Source organism: Cyanistes caeruleus, chromosome 26 (assembly GCF_971803275.1).
Source record: "Cyanistes caeruleus chromosome 26, bCyaCae1.hap1.1, whole genome shotgun sequence".
NCBI classification, from domain to species: Eukaryota; Metazoa; Chordata; class Aves; order Passeriformes; family Paridae; genus Cyanistes; species Cyanistes caeruleus.
Window position 1 is genome coordinate 3985505 of NC_141726.1, and position 17645 is coordinate 4003149.

Here is a 17645-nt window from a genome sequence, read left to right on the forward strand (position 1 = left end):
CCTCCTCCTCCTCCTCCTCCTCCTCCTCCTCCTCCTCCTCCTCCTCCTCCAAGGCTCCTCAATGCTCCGCTGATTCATCGCCTTTGGGGGTTCGGCGATTTGGGATCGGGGCAGGGGTGACCCAGCCGGGCACAGGGCCATCCCAGCACGGACCAGTTGGGACTGGGAATGCTCCGCTCTGCGCTGGGATCTCTCCTGGATCGCTCTCTCCACGTCCCAGCCTGAAAGGGAAGCAATTCCCCCAAAACCTGGGGGTTCGAGGCAATAAAGGATCCAGGCTGAGAGCATCTGGGAGCATCTCCTTTTGGATAGCTCTCCCCCGGAGCTGCTGGGATGCTCCTGCTCGTGCCCGAGTGTCGCAGCACTGTCCCTTTCCGGGACACGAGTGTCACTTTCGGGCGGATTATGTAATTCCGGCTGTTTCTCAGAGTACTTCAGTGACAGATTTTTGTCACCTGTCGGTGCCATTGCTCGTTTTATAGCGGTTTTTCGGGTACTGCAGGTCTCGAAATTCTCTCCTCAGCATGGCCACCAGCCTCCTCCGCCGCCAGGTGCCCCTCCAGCCCAAGGGACAGCAGCCCAGGATCCCCCAAAATCCCCCACCCAGCATCCCTGAGCCCCCCAAAACTCCCCCTCCCAGCACCTCAGTACCCCCGAGTCCTCCCCAACCCCGTATCCAGCACCTCTGAGCCTCCAAAATCCCCCATCCCACATCCCTGGACCCCCGCCCAGCACCTGAGCACCCCCAAATCCCCCATCCCACATCCCTGGACCCCCGCCCAGCATCTGAGCACCCCCAAATCCCCTATCCAGCATCCCTGTACCCCTACCCAGCCCCCCAAAATCCTCCCACCCAGCACCCCCGGCCATCACCTCCGCGTCCCTGTGTCCCCCATCCCCTACCTGTCCCCCCCGATCCCCCTGACTGTCCCCCCGTGTCCCCCATTGTCCCCACACCCCCGTCACCGTCACCGTCACGTGACCCTCGCCATTCATAACAGCGGTGGCCCCGCCCTCTCTCCCCATTGGCTCCCGCGGGCGCGCCAGAACCAATCAGCGCTCAGTACAGGCGGCGCGCGGGGGAGGCGTACCCGCGCGGGGCCGGCGCTGATTGGCTCCTCCCCCGGCCAGAGCTCCGCCCATACCGGAAGCAGGAAGCGGGCGGGCCGGCCGTGACCCGCGGGCGGGCAGCGCCGGCCGCGCCATGACGGGAAAATCGGTGCGGGACGTGGAGCGCTACCAGGCGGTGCTGGCCGGGCTGCTGGCCGAGGACGAGAACAAGTTCTGCGCAGACTGCCAGGCCAAAGGTAGCGGGGATGGGCGGTGGGAGCCGTGGAGCCGGCGCCGCACCGGATGCACCGCGTTGGTCCGCCCCCCCCCACACACCGGCCTAGCCGCTCGGTGCTCTGCCGTGCCGCCGCTGCCCCGAGGCCCGGACACCCCCGGGTGGCTGTCGTGGGGGTGGGCCTCGTGCCGGGCCCGGCGGGGAGCGCTCCGGTGGAGGCGGGGGCACAACGGTGCTGGCCCGGCGGTTACGGGAGTGAGCGGGGACAGCGGCTGAAACAACGCGGGGTGTGGGGAGAGAACGGGGTGGGTTTGGGGAGAGAACGGGGTGGGTTTGGGGAGAGAACGGGGTGGGTTTGGGGAGAGAACGGGGTGGGTTTAATGGAATGAACCCGGTGGTTTTAGGGGAAAGAACTCCATGGTTTGGGGAAGAGAACGGGCTGGTTTTGGGGCAGAGAGCAGGGTGGTTTTGCGGGCGAGAATAGGGTGGCTTTAATGGAAAGAACCCGGTGGTTTTGAGGGCAAGAATGGGGTGATTTTGGAGGAGAGAACACGGTGGTTTTGGAGGAGAGAACAGGGTGGTTTTGGAGGAAAGAACAGGGTGGTTTTGGAGGAAAGAACAGGGTGTTTTTCGGGGGAAAAGCCCCAGTTTTTGGCTGCAGCACAGCTGGGTTCGGTGCGAGTCGCACCGGGAGGTGCTGCTGGAGGAGCTGCTCTTCCCGGTGCCTCTGGAAGATGGGAAGGAATGGCCCCAGATTTCCCCGTGGGAATCCCGGGAAACACCTCAGGGTGGGTGGGGGCCTCTCCTGGAAGGGGAAGAAGAGGGAGCTGGAAAAGCCGGCGCTGTAGAATTGAGGGAATTCCAGCTCTGGGGAGTCACATCCTGTCACCTGGGGCTGGAATGTGCAGCAGGATCTGCCCTGGATGTTGTAAGGACAGGGAAGGAGTTGGAACCTCACCCTGGGATCATGGAGCACTGGAGGAATGGCAGATTTTTGTCCTCTGCTTCTTTCCCCAGCTGGTTTTTCGCTGTGAGGGTGGGGAGGCCCTGGCACAGGAATCTGTGGCTGCCCCATCCCTGGAAGTGTCCAAGGCCACCCTGGGATAGTGGAAAGTGTCCCTGCCTGTGGAACAGAACGAGCTGTAAGGTCCCTCCCAACCCAAACCATTCCATGTTTTTCTGATTCCAAGGCATGTTACGACCTTGATCTACCTGAGAAAGGAAATGTTTGAATTCCAGAGGATGAAACAGAGAAATAAAACTGTTCCTTGTCCCCTGCTGCTGCTCTGTGGTTGCTGCTTTGTTTTCCTGCAGCAAAAGAGTTAAAGTTGCCCAAAATCCCATTTTAATGAGCTGCCATAATCACTTGTAGATCTGGACTTGAGCCTCATTTCCCAGGAACTGCTGGAAGTGAACTTGGAGGAGGGATTGGCCAAATCCATCTGTAAACAGAGGACTTGGTCACCTCAGTGTGACCTCAAAAACTGCAGAGCCCCCTTGAGCAACGTTTAAAATGAGATAATTATGATTTCTTTTCACCCTAAAAATGCCTAAACCACAATAACCTCATCCTTCCCATCTCTCTGGAGCTCACCTGGCTTTGGGATGAAGCTGCTGTTGGAGATCAGGATGTTCCCCTCCCGTGCCAATCCTTTATCTCTTGGCACCTCCTGCCAGCCCCGAGGGCAGAAATAGCTCCTTTATCTCAGCTTTCTAGGCCTGAGACAGCAAATTCCGCCAAAATGGGAATAAATTCAACCCCACAGCTGCGGGTGATGGGGTGGTGGAGCTTCTCCTGGTCACAGCACGTCCTGGCAGTGCAGAATTCCAGTTAATTAATAATTATAATGAAGTTCCAGAGTGGAGTGCAGCCTTTCCAAAGCTGGGAGCTGCTCCTGTCTGGGAACATGGATTGTACCAGTCCTGAAGAGCAGGCTGGGGTTGTCCCCAGTTATCTGATCACTAATTACCCCCTGCACTAATGAGATTTCTGGAAGTGGGAAATCTCCTCCTCCAGGGCATGTGTGGCCATGGGAGCTGTCTCTGCCTGGAGCTCCAGGTAATCCCTGCAGTTTTTGGGGGTAATTTTGGTACTTTTCATCAATGTGGTGCCATGGCAGCTGTCTCTGCCTGGAGCTCCAAGGAATTCCTGCAGTTTTGGGGCAGTTTTGGTGCTTTTGGTGAATGGAGCTGTCACTGCCTGGAACTCCAGGGGATTTCAATTCAGGGAACTGCTGAAAAGCAAAAAGCTTTTTTTGCTGAAAAGCAAAACTGCTTTTGGGGCAGTTTTGGCACTTTTGGTGAACGTGGGGCTCTCCCAGTAGCAATGCCAAGGAAGGCTTGATGTTCCTCCTGGAATAACTGCAACATTCCACTCTGCCTACGGAAAGGAGCCCCATGGTGGCTCCAGGTGATGCCCTCAGCACCTCCAGGGGTGTCTGGAAGCCAAGCTGCTTCTCTGCACAGGGACTAGAGCGTCCCAGGCCAGGCTGGAGCAGCCTGGGCTAGTGGGAAGTGTCCCTTGCCCATGGCAGAGGTGGAATTAAATGAGCTTTAATGTACTTCCAACCCGAGCCAGTGTGAGATTCTGTGAAACCCCAGGGTGGTTTTGCTGCTGCAGCAGCAGCAAGCCCTGCTCAGAGCTCTTGTTTTGCAGGAAATTGGGTGAAATATCTTCTTCCTCTTTTTGTTGTCAGCCTCGTGTCTGGGGGCACTGGGTGAGCTGGGAGAGCAGGGTGGGCACTGAGTTATAATCCTCTCCTTGGAGGTCTTTGCTGTGGGAATCACTTGGAGAAACACCTGGAAAGAGCAGCACTTGCTGGGCAGGTGGGATTTTTCCTACCGGTGCCATTCCCATGGCGAAGGCGTTCCAAGGGCGGCCGTGGTGCTGCTGTTCCCTGTGTGTGTGTGAGATAATGGAGCTGCTGCACAGCCTGAGCTGAGCATCCAGCAGCTCATTCCCTGCTTGGAGCAGGAGTCTGGAGCTGGAATGGCTCAGGGAGGGAGGGAGGGAGGGATGTGGTGAAATCTCGGAGTTGGGCTCCACCAGGATTTGGAAAATTCTGCGTGGATTCATTGCTGCTTCTCCAGCTGCTCTCCAGCTAATTGTGTTTGGTTCTCTCCTTCTCCCAAACTCTTCCCTCTGCTCTCCAGTCCCATCCAGCAAGCTCCATGGATCCCGGGGCAGTGACGTCGGAGCGGGAGCTTCCTCCCAGGCAGCAGTGGCAGCCGTGGCTGCCCAGAGGTTCAGGTCACCCTGTGCTCCCCCTGGTTTGTCTGGCTCTTCCCTTCATCCCTTTGTCTTGTGAGATCCATGGGGTCCAGGCCTAAATCCATCCCTTGTATCCCAAGGGATTAGATGGGAGGAGTGCTGCTGAACACGGTGCAAATCCAGGTTTAATTCTTCACCAGAAATAAAAGAGGTGTAAGATGGGAAATCACTGCCCAGAGGTGGTTAAATATGGGATGGGAAGGGGGAAAAGCTTGGGGCTGGAGTAGGTGCTATGGGGAGGCTGACTTCCAGTGGAATTTGGGAATTATCTTATGGTGGAGCTGCTTTAGTCCAGCCTAACTCCTGTTAATCCAAACCAAATATTCCCCAAAAATCTGCGTGACTCAACTCCTCCATCAGCCTCTTGAGCTGCAGCTGAATTTCCTTTGCAGTCTGAGCAATTCCAAGAGGAACTTTTTAAATAGCTGCTGGAACAGCTGCATGGGAGGAAGGAGGATCAGGATGGCAATGCTGATGGAGGGGGAGTGTGCAGCCTGTGCCTCCAAAAACCCAAAGTGGTGGGGCTGGAACTGCTCAGCTTGGCTTAGGAAATCTGGGATGAGGAGAAAACTCAGCCTTATGCAAGGGAACCTTGCCAGAGGGATGCATGTGGGTTGTGTGTTCATTTGAATCCTCAGCTGCAGCCAAAATATTCTGGGATCTTCCATTATTCTGCTCTTCCCAGTTCAGATCAGAGAGGTTGCACAAAGGGAAACGCTCTGAAATTCACTTTATCCTCCGGGATCTTCACCTCAGCAGGGTAAAGCTGGGAGAGGACACAGCTCCATCCACCCTGAGCCTGCCTGAAGCTGTAACTTCCCACTTAAGCAAGGGAAAAAAGCATCAGTGTTCCCCACAGGGATTTAGTGTGGAATTAGTTGTAGGAAGATCCCTTTTAAGCAGAGCTCTGAGTCACACTTGGATCCCTGGCCCTACATCTGCCAGAAATAGGGATAAATCCTCGGAGCAACAGCACCTGGGCTCTCTGTACTGACCCACCTGGGGCGTGGAGGTGGGAAAAGAAAGCTCCCAAAAAAACGCCACGTGATTTCCAGCTGGAGTAAAGTTTGTTCCTATAGAAACTGCCGGCAGTTATGTAAGGAACGGCAGCTGCAGTGCAAAGGGAGCTCGTGCTCCAAAATGCAAAGTAGGTCTTGAAACCAACCAAAAAGTCACGAATAGCTGAGGGCTCCTTCGGGCTGATGCCTTGTAGTGATCGTTCCCTTTGGCCCAGGAATCTGGGACAAAACTGGAGCTTTTAGCAGGAGCTGTTTTGGAGCAGTGAGTGTGAGCTTGGATTTACCTGGCCCTTAATAAATCAGTTTATCTCTACTTTTGGCATGATATGCCATTCCTTCCTGACCCTTTCCCTAGGAATTTCGATGGATAGTCCATGTGTAGCTGCAGATATTGGAAAAATTCTCCATCCATCAAAGACTGACCCAGGACCTTCCTCTGCCTGGAGCTTTTTTGGTGGCTCCTAAAACATCCCCAACTCGAATTAAATTGGAAAACAGAGTCTAAATATTTTTAACATCCGAGTGACGAATTAAAAACATCTTAAAAAGCAGCAAAATTCTATTAACAGCATCAAAAGTCAATTTACTGATGGTAGAGCTTCCATCCTGCTGCTCTGTTTACAGGTGCACCTATCACCTAAATTCATTGCATTTTATGGAAATTCAGGCCTTCTTGCAATCTGGAATTTCTAGGATTGACTGATGCATGGTTTTGGTGAAAAAATGATACCACAGGAAGTCCATGGATTGTGGAATTGACTGATTTTTTTTTTTAATGTATATTTTTAAGCTGTGTCACCATCAGTGTCAGTGATATCACCCAGTTCTTGTTCCTGGATCCTGATGATAGCACTGCTTGAAATTGTCCCTGTCACCATTTAATTGACTGAAGAAACAACCATCCCTTTCTGCAGCAGCAGGAAAGCCCCACCCTGCTGTTCACAGAAATTTTCATTTCCTCCACCTGCACTTCAAAGAACACGATGTGATAAAGTGATAAAGCTGCACTGAAAGCTGCTCATCTTTACTTAAAAACGCACAAAACTTGATCTTTGAGGCCACAGGGCCCTCAAATATTGGATATTTTTGGTAAACTGGAAGATTTCAAACCTTTTTTTGGCCAAAATCACAGCCAGCACCTTGGATTTTCTTGGGAAATGTGGTTGAGGCCTGCAATTATTTTGAAGGAGAAAAAAAGTACGAAGAAATCCCCCAAACGGCCTTTTTTTCTTTTGAAAGATGGGATAAAGATGAATTTTGGGGTGATGAAACTACTTGATGAGGTGTAAATGTTTATCAAACCCCTTTTGTGTGTGCTAAAGTGAGGGTTTGGCTTTAGCATCCCCTGAAAACTGCAGAAATTAGTCCAGGCTTAAATCTGGGAGTGCAGCAGGGATTGATCCCAAATCTGAGCTGGATCTGTGATCCCTGCAGCAGGAGCTGTGCTCAGCCCAGCGATTTATAGTGTTAATAACTAAATAACATCATTTAGAGCTCTTGGAGCTGATTTAGGTGAGTTTTTAGAGTTTCCTTTGGTTCCCCAAAGTCCTGGAAGTGCAGAGTAGACACTTCCACAAAGAGCAGAGGAAGCTGTTTTGCAAGAGAGGCTTGGTCACAGCTCTGAGCAGGACAAATGGAAATAAATCCTTGAGCAACTTCTTTACAGAGCAAGGAAACCACAAAGCAGAGGAAACCTCTTGGATCCCGAGTTCTTTCTTCATTTGTCTCTGCAAAAAATGAGGATTTTCAGGTTGGACTTGAGGAAACTTTTTTCCTCTGGTGAAAAGCTGAGGGTGTGAATGTCCCCTGGCAGGGATTCTCCTTCTCCAGGGACAATTCCCCACATCCATTTCCCTCAGGGGATGGTTGGATGACTCCACAGACAGTTTTGGGATCCATGGATGTATCCCTGGAAGAGCTGGCTGCTCATTTCCACTGGGAATATTTCATCAGGCTCTGAATGGTGATGCTCCCTCAATCCTGCCCATGGAAGCATCTCTCTTTTCCCTGCTCCTCCTTTTCCATGGAGCTGTGGCTTTGCAGCTACCTCCTGGTTTATTTTAAAACGCTTTCTGTGGAGTCTGTACTGCAAAAGGTTGCCTCAGGAACTCGGGCCAGAATTTGGTGTCTGAGTAAAGTGTGAGGAGTGAATCCCCTCTGGGTTTCTCAATTCAAACCACTCCAGGGTGTGAACTTGGAGCAGTGACTCATTTGGAGCAGGCTCCTCAGGCTGGGGGTTGAGAAGGGAATTGGGCCCGGGGTTTTAAAGGGAATTAGGATCCTTTTCAGTCATTTGGATTGCTCAGCAGCCCTTGGAGCATTAATGAGCAGGACTTAGATGGGGACTGGAGCTGGCAGGAGAAGTTTGGTATGTGGAGTTTATTTTGACAGTAAATGATGTAAAACAGGCTCTGGAATTGTCTCCTGGAGCACTGGATGGTGCATCCTCACTTGGGAACGTCCTCAAATGCTCAGGAAAGCTGGAAATGAAAATTCCACTGAGCAAGTGATGCTTTGGAGCTCGTGGTCCTGCAGCCCCACCAGGCTGGGAGTGCATCCCAAGGGGGGCTGAGCTACCCTAAATCTTGTGCCAGGGCTGAGTGGGCATCCAGGCTCTGAAAAATGTTGGGATTCTTATCCAAATTGATGTTTCCTTCAATCCAGGAGGGATTTGTGCAAGCCCAGGGGCACAGATTTCCATCAGAGCAGAGCAAGGTTGGTGCCAGGTGACTTTGCTTCCCATGGATGTTAAAATTATCCATAAAGCTGAGACAAAAGCAGTGGCAGCACCAGGAGAGGCTGGCACTGGTGGGCACTGGAGGAAACTCCCAGTTTTCCATGAGGGAATGGGGTTTCCATTTCAGCCTGGTGGCTCTGAGGGTGCTCAGCCTCGGGGGAATTGATTTTATAACATCAGCCAGATGATTCATTTTTATTAACAATTATTAAACAATTATAAGTTTTAGTGATTTAAGGAGCTGAATGTTTATGTTGGCTTTGTCCTCAACCATGTGGGAGATAAATCCATAATTCCCTGAGCCAGGAGGGTGAGGTGCTCCCTGTCCTCAATTCGTGGTGGGGTTATCAGGGTCTGCCCAATTCTTTGGAGAGGTGATTATTCTCCCAGGCAGCTCAGCTGTGCTGATTAAAGCTGCCCTGTTGTTATTTATTTATATAAATCCATTTTCCTCAGAAAAATGTTATCCTAAACTCCATCCCAGGCGTTTTTCCCCCTTTCGTCACTGAGGCTGCTGCAGAGTCTGAGCTGGGTTTTGGGGAGGTGAAAAGCACGGAGTGAAAATCACATCTGGAGATGCCACCTGGGGCTTTTTCGAGTCAAGTCACCTTGAAAAGAGCTGTGAAACCTTGGGGAAATGCCTGCAAAAAGCCCTAAAAAGCAAAATGTGAGGCGCTGGGCACTTGCAGGGAGATTTTTAGTGGGAGATGTTTCAGTGTGAGCTGCTCCAAAGAGGGAAGTGGGAGGTTGTTTACATCTGCACCGAGCCCTTCCCGCCTCCCACAAACTCAGGGCTTTGTGAGACATTCTAAAAGACATTTCTAGAAGGCATTTGCAGGTTAAAATGCTGGTTTAGTTAAGCTGGAGGTGTGGGAAGGGGGTGTTGGATCTGACCTGACCCCACCAGGGTTTGCTGTGGCTGCAAGCGAGCACTTTGGAAAATCCAGATTTGTTCCCTGTGTGGCTCTGGAGTCCTTCCTGCCACAGAGCAGAATCCTGAGCTGCTGGGGTCACAATCTGTGCCTTGGCTCGGAATAAAACCAGCCCTGCATCCCCCAGCTCCTCTATTCCCTGAAGATTTGAAGCTTTTCCTGCAGCACCTTCTGGCTGTGCAAGGACACCCAAATCCCAGCTGGAATCTCCCCAGGGGAGAGCTCACCTCTGGTTGTATAACGTGTTTATTGTTGGGAGGAGTTCAAGAAGCCCTAAAGATTCATTTTCATTTAAATATAAACTAAGTTTATATTAAATATATAAATTAAATATATATATAATATATATATATATAATTGCCTGTGTTGCCTGTCCCAGAAGTTGGATTTAGGAGTTGCAGCACATTCCAGCTGTGATTTCCTTGTTGTCCCAGAGCCCTCAGGGGACACTGGAGCAGCAGGAGGGTGTGACACCACCCCTGAGTCATGTTTTAGCGGGAGGTTGTGGTGGCTTGAGCTGGTCCATGTGACAAACCCACTGAGCCGATTACTCCAGGAGCTGCCCATTAATCCTTTTAGTCCTATCAAGGGCTAAATTTATCTGGAGTTTTAGTCTAACCTTGAATCTCATGGTAATCCTTCCAGCAGTCTCACGTTAGAGCCCTGGGGGTGGATCTGGGAGAGAATTCCGTGTGGAAATCACAGGAATTCTAAGGGGTTTATTCCCAGTTTTTTTGGGCATGTTTAGGTGGTGCAGAAGTTGTGGGTTTTGCTTTGGTAATAAGGGAGGCAATAAAGGGACACCGAGGTGCAGGCAAAGGTGTCTGGGAAGTGAATTCCTCAGCTCCATTAAATTTACATCATTCCCAAAGGCCACTCCTGGAGAGGGAAAAAGCAGAAAATAATGGCAGGAAAGGCCAGAAAACCTAATAAAGGCATTTTTGAAGTGAATTCCCTGGAAGAGGTGCTGGAGTTACCTGTTGGAGGTTGGATACCTGTGCTCTGGCAGGGTCCCTGATTGCATTTTCAGCACCACATCCCTCAGGATGCTCCAGGCTTTCCCTGTGAGCAGGAATTAAACTGTTAACAGAATCTCAAATACAGCACTGCTTTTTTAGGGCTTCAAAATGACACTTTCCCCCTCTTCCCCCCCTCCCACCTCCCTCTCATTAACTTGAAGCTCTGCTATTTTAGTTGTGGCAAGAAAAAGCGGGTAACTCTTCATCCTCCGGAATAATGTCTGGAAAAAGGGCTGCTGGAGGCTGTTTGATCCCTAACTCTGTGTTTTCCCAGTTTCCCATGCACTGGGACACCAGTTTGTGCTGAGAGCTGGAACTCTGCACTGGGAGCAGGGGGTTTAATTTTAAAATATTCCTAAAATATTCAGTAGGATTGAGGGTCTGGCCTGGCTGGGAGAGGGGTGGGAATTCCTGTGGATCTCTGTATCCCCTGGGGAATGCCCTGCTGGGATTCCTGGGTGCACTGAGTCGATCTGAGCTCGTTAATCTTCCCCTTGTGGGTGTTTTTTTATCCCTGGCATGATCTCCCATCCACACCTCGGAGCTGTCCTGCCTGTCCAAGCCGCATGAAAACCGGGAATCTCCATCAGAGCCGTGGAAACTGGAGTGAACTAATCATTCCTTGGGCTGGGATTGGTTCTGGGGGCCAAATGCTGGGCTTGCTGCTGCTCCCCTGGCTCAGCTGGGAGTTCCTGCCCAGCACTGAGGAGATTTGAAGATGCTGAGTGGGTTTTTGCTGTAGGGACTCTGCTGGAGCTGATTTCCAGGTTATCCTGGAAAGAAGGGGAAAAAGCAGGATCACAGACATGGCAGAGCTCTGGGGGTTGGAGATTTTTGAGTGGTTTAAATTCCTCTTTTCCTGCCTCTTCCTCTCTGAGCTGTTTGGTTTGTGTGGATGGAAGAGGGAGGCAACAGATCCCCAAGGATAATGATTGGGAACATCCTGCTGATGTGGAATTGCAGTTTCCAGCCTGGATGAGAATCCAAAGGCTTCAATCCCAGTTCACTTGGTGCAGTTTCCCTGTTCTCCAGGCAAAAAAAAAAAAAAGGGGGGGGGTTGGATTAATGAGAAACACTTTCCTGTCTCTTCCCAGGGCCACGATGGGCGTCCTGGAATATTGGGGTGTTCATCTGCATCCGCTGTGCCGGGATCCACAGGAACCTGGGAGTTCACATATCCAGGGTCAAATCCGTCAACCTCGACCAGTGGACGCAGGAACAGATTCAGGTAGAGGCTGGGATAACACAGTAAGGGGTTTTTTTTGTTAGTGGAGCTTCATAAATTTAGAAGTAAACCAAGCCAGGATAGCCCAAAAAATGTGGGAAGTGGAGGAGGAAGAAGAATTCCAGCTGGGTTGGGTTGGAAGGGAAAATGTCCCCATTCCAGGTTTGACAAGCAGCAGAGAGTAAAGCTAAAGAAGCTGCAGGTCTCTGTTAAATTACCAATCCCTGCCTGGAGGTGCTTCCCACCTGTCCTGGAGCGTCCCAGGGATTTCCAGAGGGATTTTGGATTGCTAATGGGATATTTATCCTGCCTTGCACTGAATATTGCTTAGGATTGGCAAATGGGATGGGAGGGGATTGGAGCAGGATCCCCTGGCGTGTGGAGAGTGCCTTTCAGGAGCATCTCCCTTCCTTGATTTCTTTTCCCTGGCAGCCTGGGATGCTGTGGGAAAGCTTTTATGTCTGGGAAAGGAAAATTCCAAGGAATTTGTTTGGATTTCAGTGCGTGCAGGAGATGGGGAACGGCAAAGCCAATCGTCTCTACGAAGCCTACCTGCCCGAGAACTTCCGGAGGCCCCAGACAGACCAGCATCCTTTGTTCCCTGGAAAAACACAAAAACACGGAGCCTTTCCATCCTGGAGCTGTGTGGTTAAGCCTCCCTGGAGGAGGGCAGGGAATGGCAATGAAGGAATTGCTGCCCAGTTCTGGGGGAGGAGAGCTGGGACACCAAGGTCACCACAGGAGGCTGCTCGGGGTTTGGAACCCAGAGGGAACGGGAGGGTTGGATTTTCCAAAGTGCTGAGTGTTCCAAAGGCTCTGTGGAGACCTAATTGTGGCCTTCCAGGACCTGAAGGAGCTGCAGGAGAGATGGAGAGAGATGATTGACAAAGGACAGGATAGAAGGGTGGATTCCCACTGCCAGAGGGCAGGGATAGGTGGGATTTTGGGAAGGGATTCCTCCCTGTGAGGGTGAGGAGGGGCTGCAATGGATTTCCCAGAAAAGTTGTGGCTGCCCCATCCCTGGAAGTGTTCCCCAGGCTGGATGGAGCTTGGAGCAGCCTGGGATAGCAGAAGGAGCCCGAGGACTTTAAGGTCCCTTCCAGCTCAAACCTGGCATCCCAAAACTGGAGTCTCCAATGGAATTTTTAATGCTGCTGAAAACTTCAGCTGTAACTCCTACCTGTCAGGAATGCTGAGTAAACAGGGATAGGATGATGTGAAGATCAGAAATCCCCACAAGAGTACCTTTCCACCATCATTTTCTGAGTTAATCTGATAGCTGAGGTGCTTTTTGAGGTGCAGGCTCCTGTTGTGACCACTGTGATCTGTGCTGGTCACCTGAATGTGCTGAGAGGATGCTTGGGGCAGAAAAAAAAACCCACAAAAGCAGTGGAGAAAACACAGCAAGAGCCTAAATCCTGATTTAATTCCCTTTTTATAGCACTGAAATAACCTGGAATAACCCACAGGCAAAAACTGAGCTGGGATCCAGCAGTAAATTATTTTAAGAAAGTTACTGCTGGAAATGCTCTTTAAACAATGATTTAATTTAGTTACAGCCTGTACCTTGTTCCTCCCTGTCAAATAAGGCTTCTATTCTGGAATCCTTTGTCCTTAACCAGCTGCTGTAGAGCTGTGGAGAGTTTTATCCGGGATAAATACGAGAAGAAGAAATACATGGACAGAAGCATTGACATCAACGCCTTCAGGGTGAGTCTGGAGGTTGAAATTTGCGATTGAAACACTTCAAATGTTCCCTGTGTCAGGGGCAATCTCTTCTCCAGGGCTGCTTGCACTTCATGGCATGAATTCCTGCCCAGCACTGAGGAGATTTGAAGATGCTGATGGGTTTTGCTGTAGGGAATCTTCTGGAGATCTCCAGGTTATGCAGGAAAAAAGGAGAAAAAGCAGGATCACAGACATGGCAGAGCTCTGGGGGTTGGAGTTTTTTTGAGTGGTTTAAATTCCTGTTTTCCTCCCTCTTCTTCACCCAGCTGATTGGTTTGTGTGGATGGATATCTCCAGGGATAATGATTGGAGGAGATCCTGGAAAGGTTTTGTCCAGTTCCTTCCTCAGAGTAGGAAAAGTGCATAAACTTACCTCGAATTCAGCTGTTTCTGAGGGTTTTTATCTCTGAGGGATTTTAGATCAGTTACAGCACCAGGTGTGAGCTTTTTCTTGGTGTAATCAGGAACTTTCTCCCTCATGCCAGTGATTTTTTTTTTACCCTTACAGAAAGAAAAGGATGACAAATGGAAAAGGAGCAATGAATCAGAAAGAAAACTGGAACCCATCATCTTTGAGAAGGTGAAAATGGTAAGACGAGGAAGAAAATCTTGGAGCAGTTGTGGAGACATCCCTGAGGCAGAGCAGAGAGATTCCAGCCTGCTCTGGGAGCATTTTTCTGGCCTCAGTCACACCCTGGGTGCTTTGAGTCTCTGGTGGGAGCTTGTTTTGCTCTGCTCACCAGACACTGAGCAGATGTGCAGGTTGGAATCCAGCTATTCCCTGCTGATTTTTCCAGCTCCAGCAGCTGCTTCTCCCTGGTTTAGAGCCTGCTTGGCTTTGACAACCTATTGGGACAGTAAAAAACTTGGAAATACTCACTGAAATTCTCATTTTGGAAGAGCAGAGAGAATTTTGCTTTTATTTTTGACTTAAATCCAGTGGGGAAAAAAGGGATTTTAAGGATTAATCTCATTAAAACCTCTGACGTTTCAGAGTGAACCCAAAAGCTGCACAAGTTTTGTGTTGTTTCTTTTCCCCCAGCCTCAAAAGAAAGACGAAACGCAGCAATCCAGGAAAAGTTCCCCCAAATCTGAGCCAGTCATGGACTTGCTGGGCCTGGGTAAGAGAAATTGGTATAGAAATTTTGAGAATTCGCAGAGTTTCAGTGCTAATTTTCCCTGTCAGGTGAACAATTCCAGCAATCCTGCGGGAATCTTCAGCTGGAGCTGCTCCAGTGCTGTTTGGGAAGAGTTTCCCTTTTTCCTGGAGCCTGTGGTGTTCCAGGAGGTTGGTGGCACAAACAGGACCCAGGGACACTTCCCAAACCTTGCTCTAGTCCCTTCCCAGCAGCAGGGGGGATCAGGTCACTGGCTGGGGTGGCCCTGGTGGCACAGAGGTGTCCCCAGGCTAGGGCAGTGTGGAGACACCGGGACCTCTCTGTCCCTGCAGACGCTCCGGTGACAACGCCCGTCACCAACGGCCGGCCCAGCAGCCTGGAGAAGGATCTGGACCTCTTTGCATCCGTGGGATCCAGCTCGGACTCCAGGAGGGTGAGCTGGGAATGTTGGTGCTTGGAAAAGCCTGGGTCGTAGAAGCACAGGATAATTTAGGATGGAAGTTAAAGAACACCTTGTGCTATCCCAGGGTGCTCCAGCCTGGCCTTGAACACTTCCTGGGATGGGGTATCCATCTGGGAATGCTGTGCCACTGTTTCCACCCACATCAATTGTCTGCCCTAAATCTTGCTTCATCTGAATTTCCATTCATTAAATCCTAAAATCTCCCTCTTCCATGTTGAAGCCATCACCCCAACACATCCCTGCACGAGGATGGATAGTCCCCATCTTCCCCTCGTGCTGGATTTGGCCCTGATCCTGTCCCTTTGTCCCAGGTCGTTGGCTCCATGCCAACCTCTGGAAGCGCCGGCTCTGTTCCTGAAAACCTGAATCTCTTCCCGGAGCCTGGAGGGAAAGGGGAGGAAGTGGGGAAGAAGCAGCTCTCCAAAGACTCCATCCTGTCCCTGTACGGCTCCCAAATGTCCCAGGTGCCAGCTCAAGGTAACCCTGGCATGAGCTGGGACTGGTAGGGCACCAAGGGAGGGTGGCTGGGGTGTCCTGGGGGCTGACAAACTTCCAGGAGTGGGAATGAGGGTGGAGAATCCCAGAATGGGTTGGGTGAGAAGGGAACGTAAAGCTGATCCCATTCTAGCCATGCGCTTTCCACTGTCCCAGGTTGCTCCAAGCTCTTTCCAAGCTGGCCTTGGGCACTTCCAGGGATGGGGCAGCCACAGCTTCTCTGGGAAATCCATCCCAGCCCCTCATCAGCCTCACAGGGAAGAATTCCTTCCCAACATCCAACCCAACCCTGTCCTCTGGCACCGGGAATCCCTTCCTGCATGTCCCTGCCCAGAGTCCCTCTCCAGCTTTGTTGAGAGCTGTGAGCAGCACCAGCAGCATCTCAGTCTGGATATCCCAACCAGATTGTGACTGGAATTTTGACATTCCCAGCCCCTGAACTGATCTGTTCTTCCCTGCTCCCTCCCTGCCTTTCCCAGGAGCGATGTTCATGGCGCCGGCTCAGCTGGGCTACCCCGCTGCTCCCTACCCTGGCTTCCCTGGAGTGCCCCCTTCCAGCAGCATGATGGGGGGCATGGTGGCCCCATCCATGGGGCTGCTGGCCCAGCCCGGAGCTGCAGGCATGGTGGCACCCATGGCCATCCCAGCAGGATACGTGGGCAACGTGCTGGGCGTTCCCAACGGGATGATGGGGGCCCAGCAGCCCGGCTACGTGGCCGGAGTGGCTGCGGTGGCCCAGCCCGTGTACGGGGTGCAGCCGGCACAGCAGCTGCAGTGGAACCTCGCCCAGGTGAGCGGGACACACCTGGAGAGGCTTTTTGCAGGGATTTCCTGGTGGTGGGAGGGATGGTGGTGCAGGGATTGCCGAGGAACGAGGGGGATCTCCAGGGGGTTCTGCTCGGTGTGGGAACGGTTCAGTTGGATTTCCCTGGTTTGGGAGCAGCTGGGAATCCCAGGATCAGTCAGGTGGGGAAAGAATTCCCACTCCAATTCCAACCTCATCTCCCAGCCCAGAGCATTGAGCCTATGGACACCTCCAGGGGTGGGGACTCCAAACATCCCTGGGCAATTCCAAGGCCTGGCCACCCTTTCCATGGAGGAATTCCTGCCGATGTCCAACCTGCCCTGAAGTTCTCCCGTGCTGGGGAGCCACACCCTGCTCCCCTTCAGGGTTCAGCTGTTCTTGGGAGCCGTGGGCGGTGTCCAGGCCCATCCCTGACCTCTCTCCTGTCCCGTTTGCAGATGACCCAGCAGATGGCTGGGATGAACTTCTACGGAGCCAATGGAATGATGGGCTATGGACAGTCCATGGGAGGAGGAGGAGGAGCCCAGGGCAGCAATCCCTCCCTCAGCTCCCCGCTGTGGAAATGAGCGCTTGCTCGCACGTGACCATTTCTGCCTTTGTTCTGTTCTCCAAACCCGCTCCATGAGACATTCAGGGTTTTTGCTTTCGGGTTTGGGGACCCAGCCCAACCTGAATTTTTTTCCATCCCTGAGCTCCATCTCTGCCTTTCCACTGTCACAGCCACGGGGCCAGCTCGGTGGCCAGGCCGCGAGCGCCCTGTTCTCAGCACAGTCAATGCACTCGGGGAGGGGATCCCTCCCTGCACAAAGTTCCACCAGAGCTCCTGGGTAGCACTTCATGCCCTGCTGGGCACCTGGGTACAGGTGGGACTGGCAAATCTGGACTGCATCCCGCCCGGAAAGCCGGGATTTCTCACTTCAACTCCAGTGTTAGAATTTTTTTGTGGGGGGGAAGAGGGGTGGGGAACATCGTTTGGTGCTGAGGAACTGGATTTAAGCTGAGCCCAGGGGCAAGCAAGCCTTGCTACCTCCTTCCTCCAGCGGAGCTCTCCCTGCTCCCACCCTCCTTGGAACCAAAGTCCTTGGGAAAAGCCCTCTCCCACCCCTCCTGAGCAAGCAGGAATCTCGCCCAGAGTGGGGGCAAAGCCGATGGAATGTGAAAAACTTGCACTCCAGAGTGAATTTTCTGGCTGGTGTTGGGATTTGATGGAATTCCACTTCTAACAATCAATCTAACCAGTTAATTCTCTGGGGCCCAGAGCCCTGTGCAAGTTTTCTTACACTTTAAAAAATGACTCTGACATCCTAATTTATACTTTTTTCTTTTGTTTTGTTTTGTTTCATTCTTGTTGTCGTTCCTGTGTAAAATCCTGGTTCTCCCCTTTCCTGGCTCGCTTGGGACATTTTAATCTTAGGCATATTTCTTTTCTCATCTCCACTAGAACCCAAAACTGCTTCAGAAGTCAGCAAGAAGTCGGACTTGTGGTCTGCTCTCTCCTGTGGATATGTAAATTCCCAAATAAAATATTGCAGTGGACTCCTCTGGTGC

The 17645-nt window shown here is 51.6% G+C and overlaps 1 protein-coding gene across 1 annotated transcript; it reads left to right on the top strand.

Annotated features, from left to right (window-relative positions):
• Window positions 1–1056: 1056 nt before the first annotated feature.
• SMAP2 (small ArfGAP2) lies at window positions 1057–17633 on the top strand. The gene is made up of 10 exons (XM_086863859.1): window positions 1057–1307; window positions 11358–11491; window positions 11990–12075; window positions 13120–13198; window positions 13725–13805; window positions 14259–14337; window positions 14667–14767; window positions 15109–15274; window positions 15772–16082; window positions 16535–17633. The coding sequence occupies exons 1-10, from the start codon at window positions 1205–1207 to the stop codon at window positions 16661–16663; spliced, it is 1269 nt and encodes a 422-aa protein (XP_086719985.1). The 5' UTR covers window positions 1057–1204; the 3' UTR covers window positions 16664–17633.
• The last annotated feature ends 12 nt before the right edge of the window (window positions 17634–17645 follow it).

Bases quoted from the DNA above. Each gene is read 5' to 3' on its own strand.
- SMAP2 (XM_086863859.1), top strand. From the start codon at position 1,205: ATGACGGGAAAATCGGTGCGGGACGTGGAGCGCTACCAGGCGGTGCTG. The intron at 1,308-11,357 runs GTAGCGGGGATG...GTCTCTTCCCAG, and splicing joins CGCAGACTGCCAGGCCAAAG to GGCCACGATGGGCGTCCTGG. The intron at 14,768-15,108 runs GTGAGCTGGGAA...CCTTTGTCCCAG, and splicing joins CCAGCTCGGACTCCAGGAGG to GTCGTTGGCTCCATGCCAAC.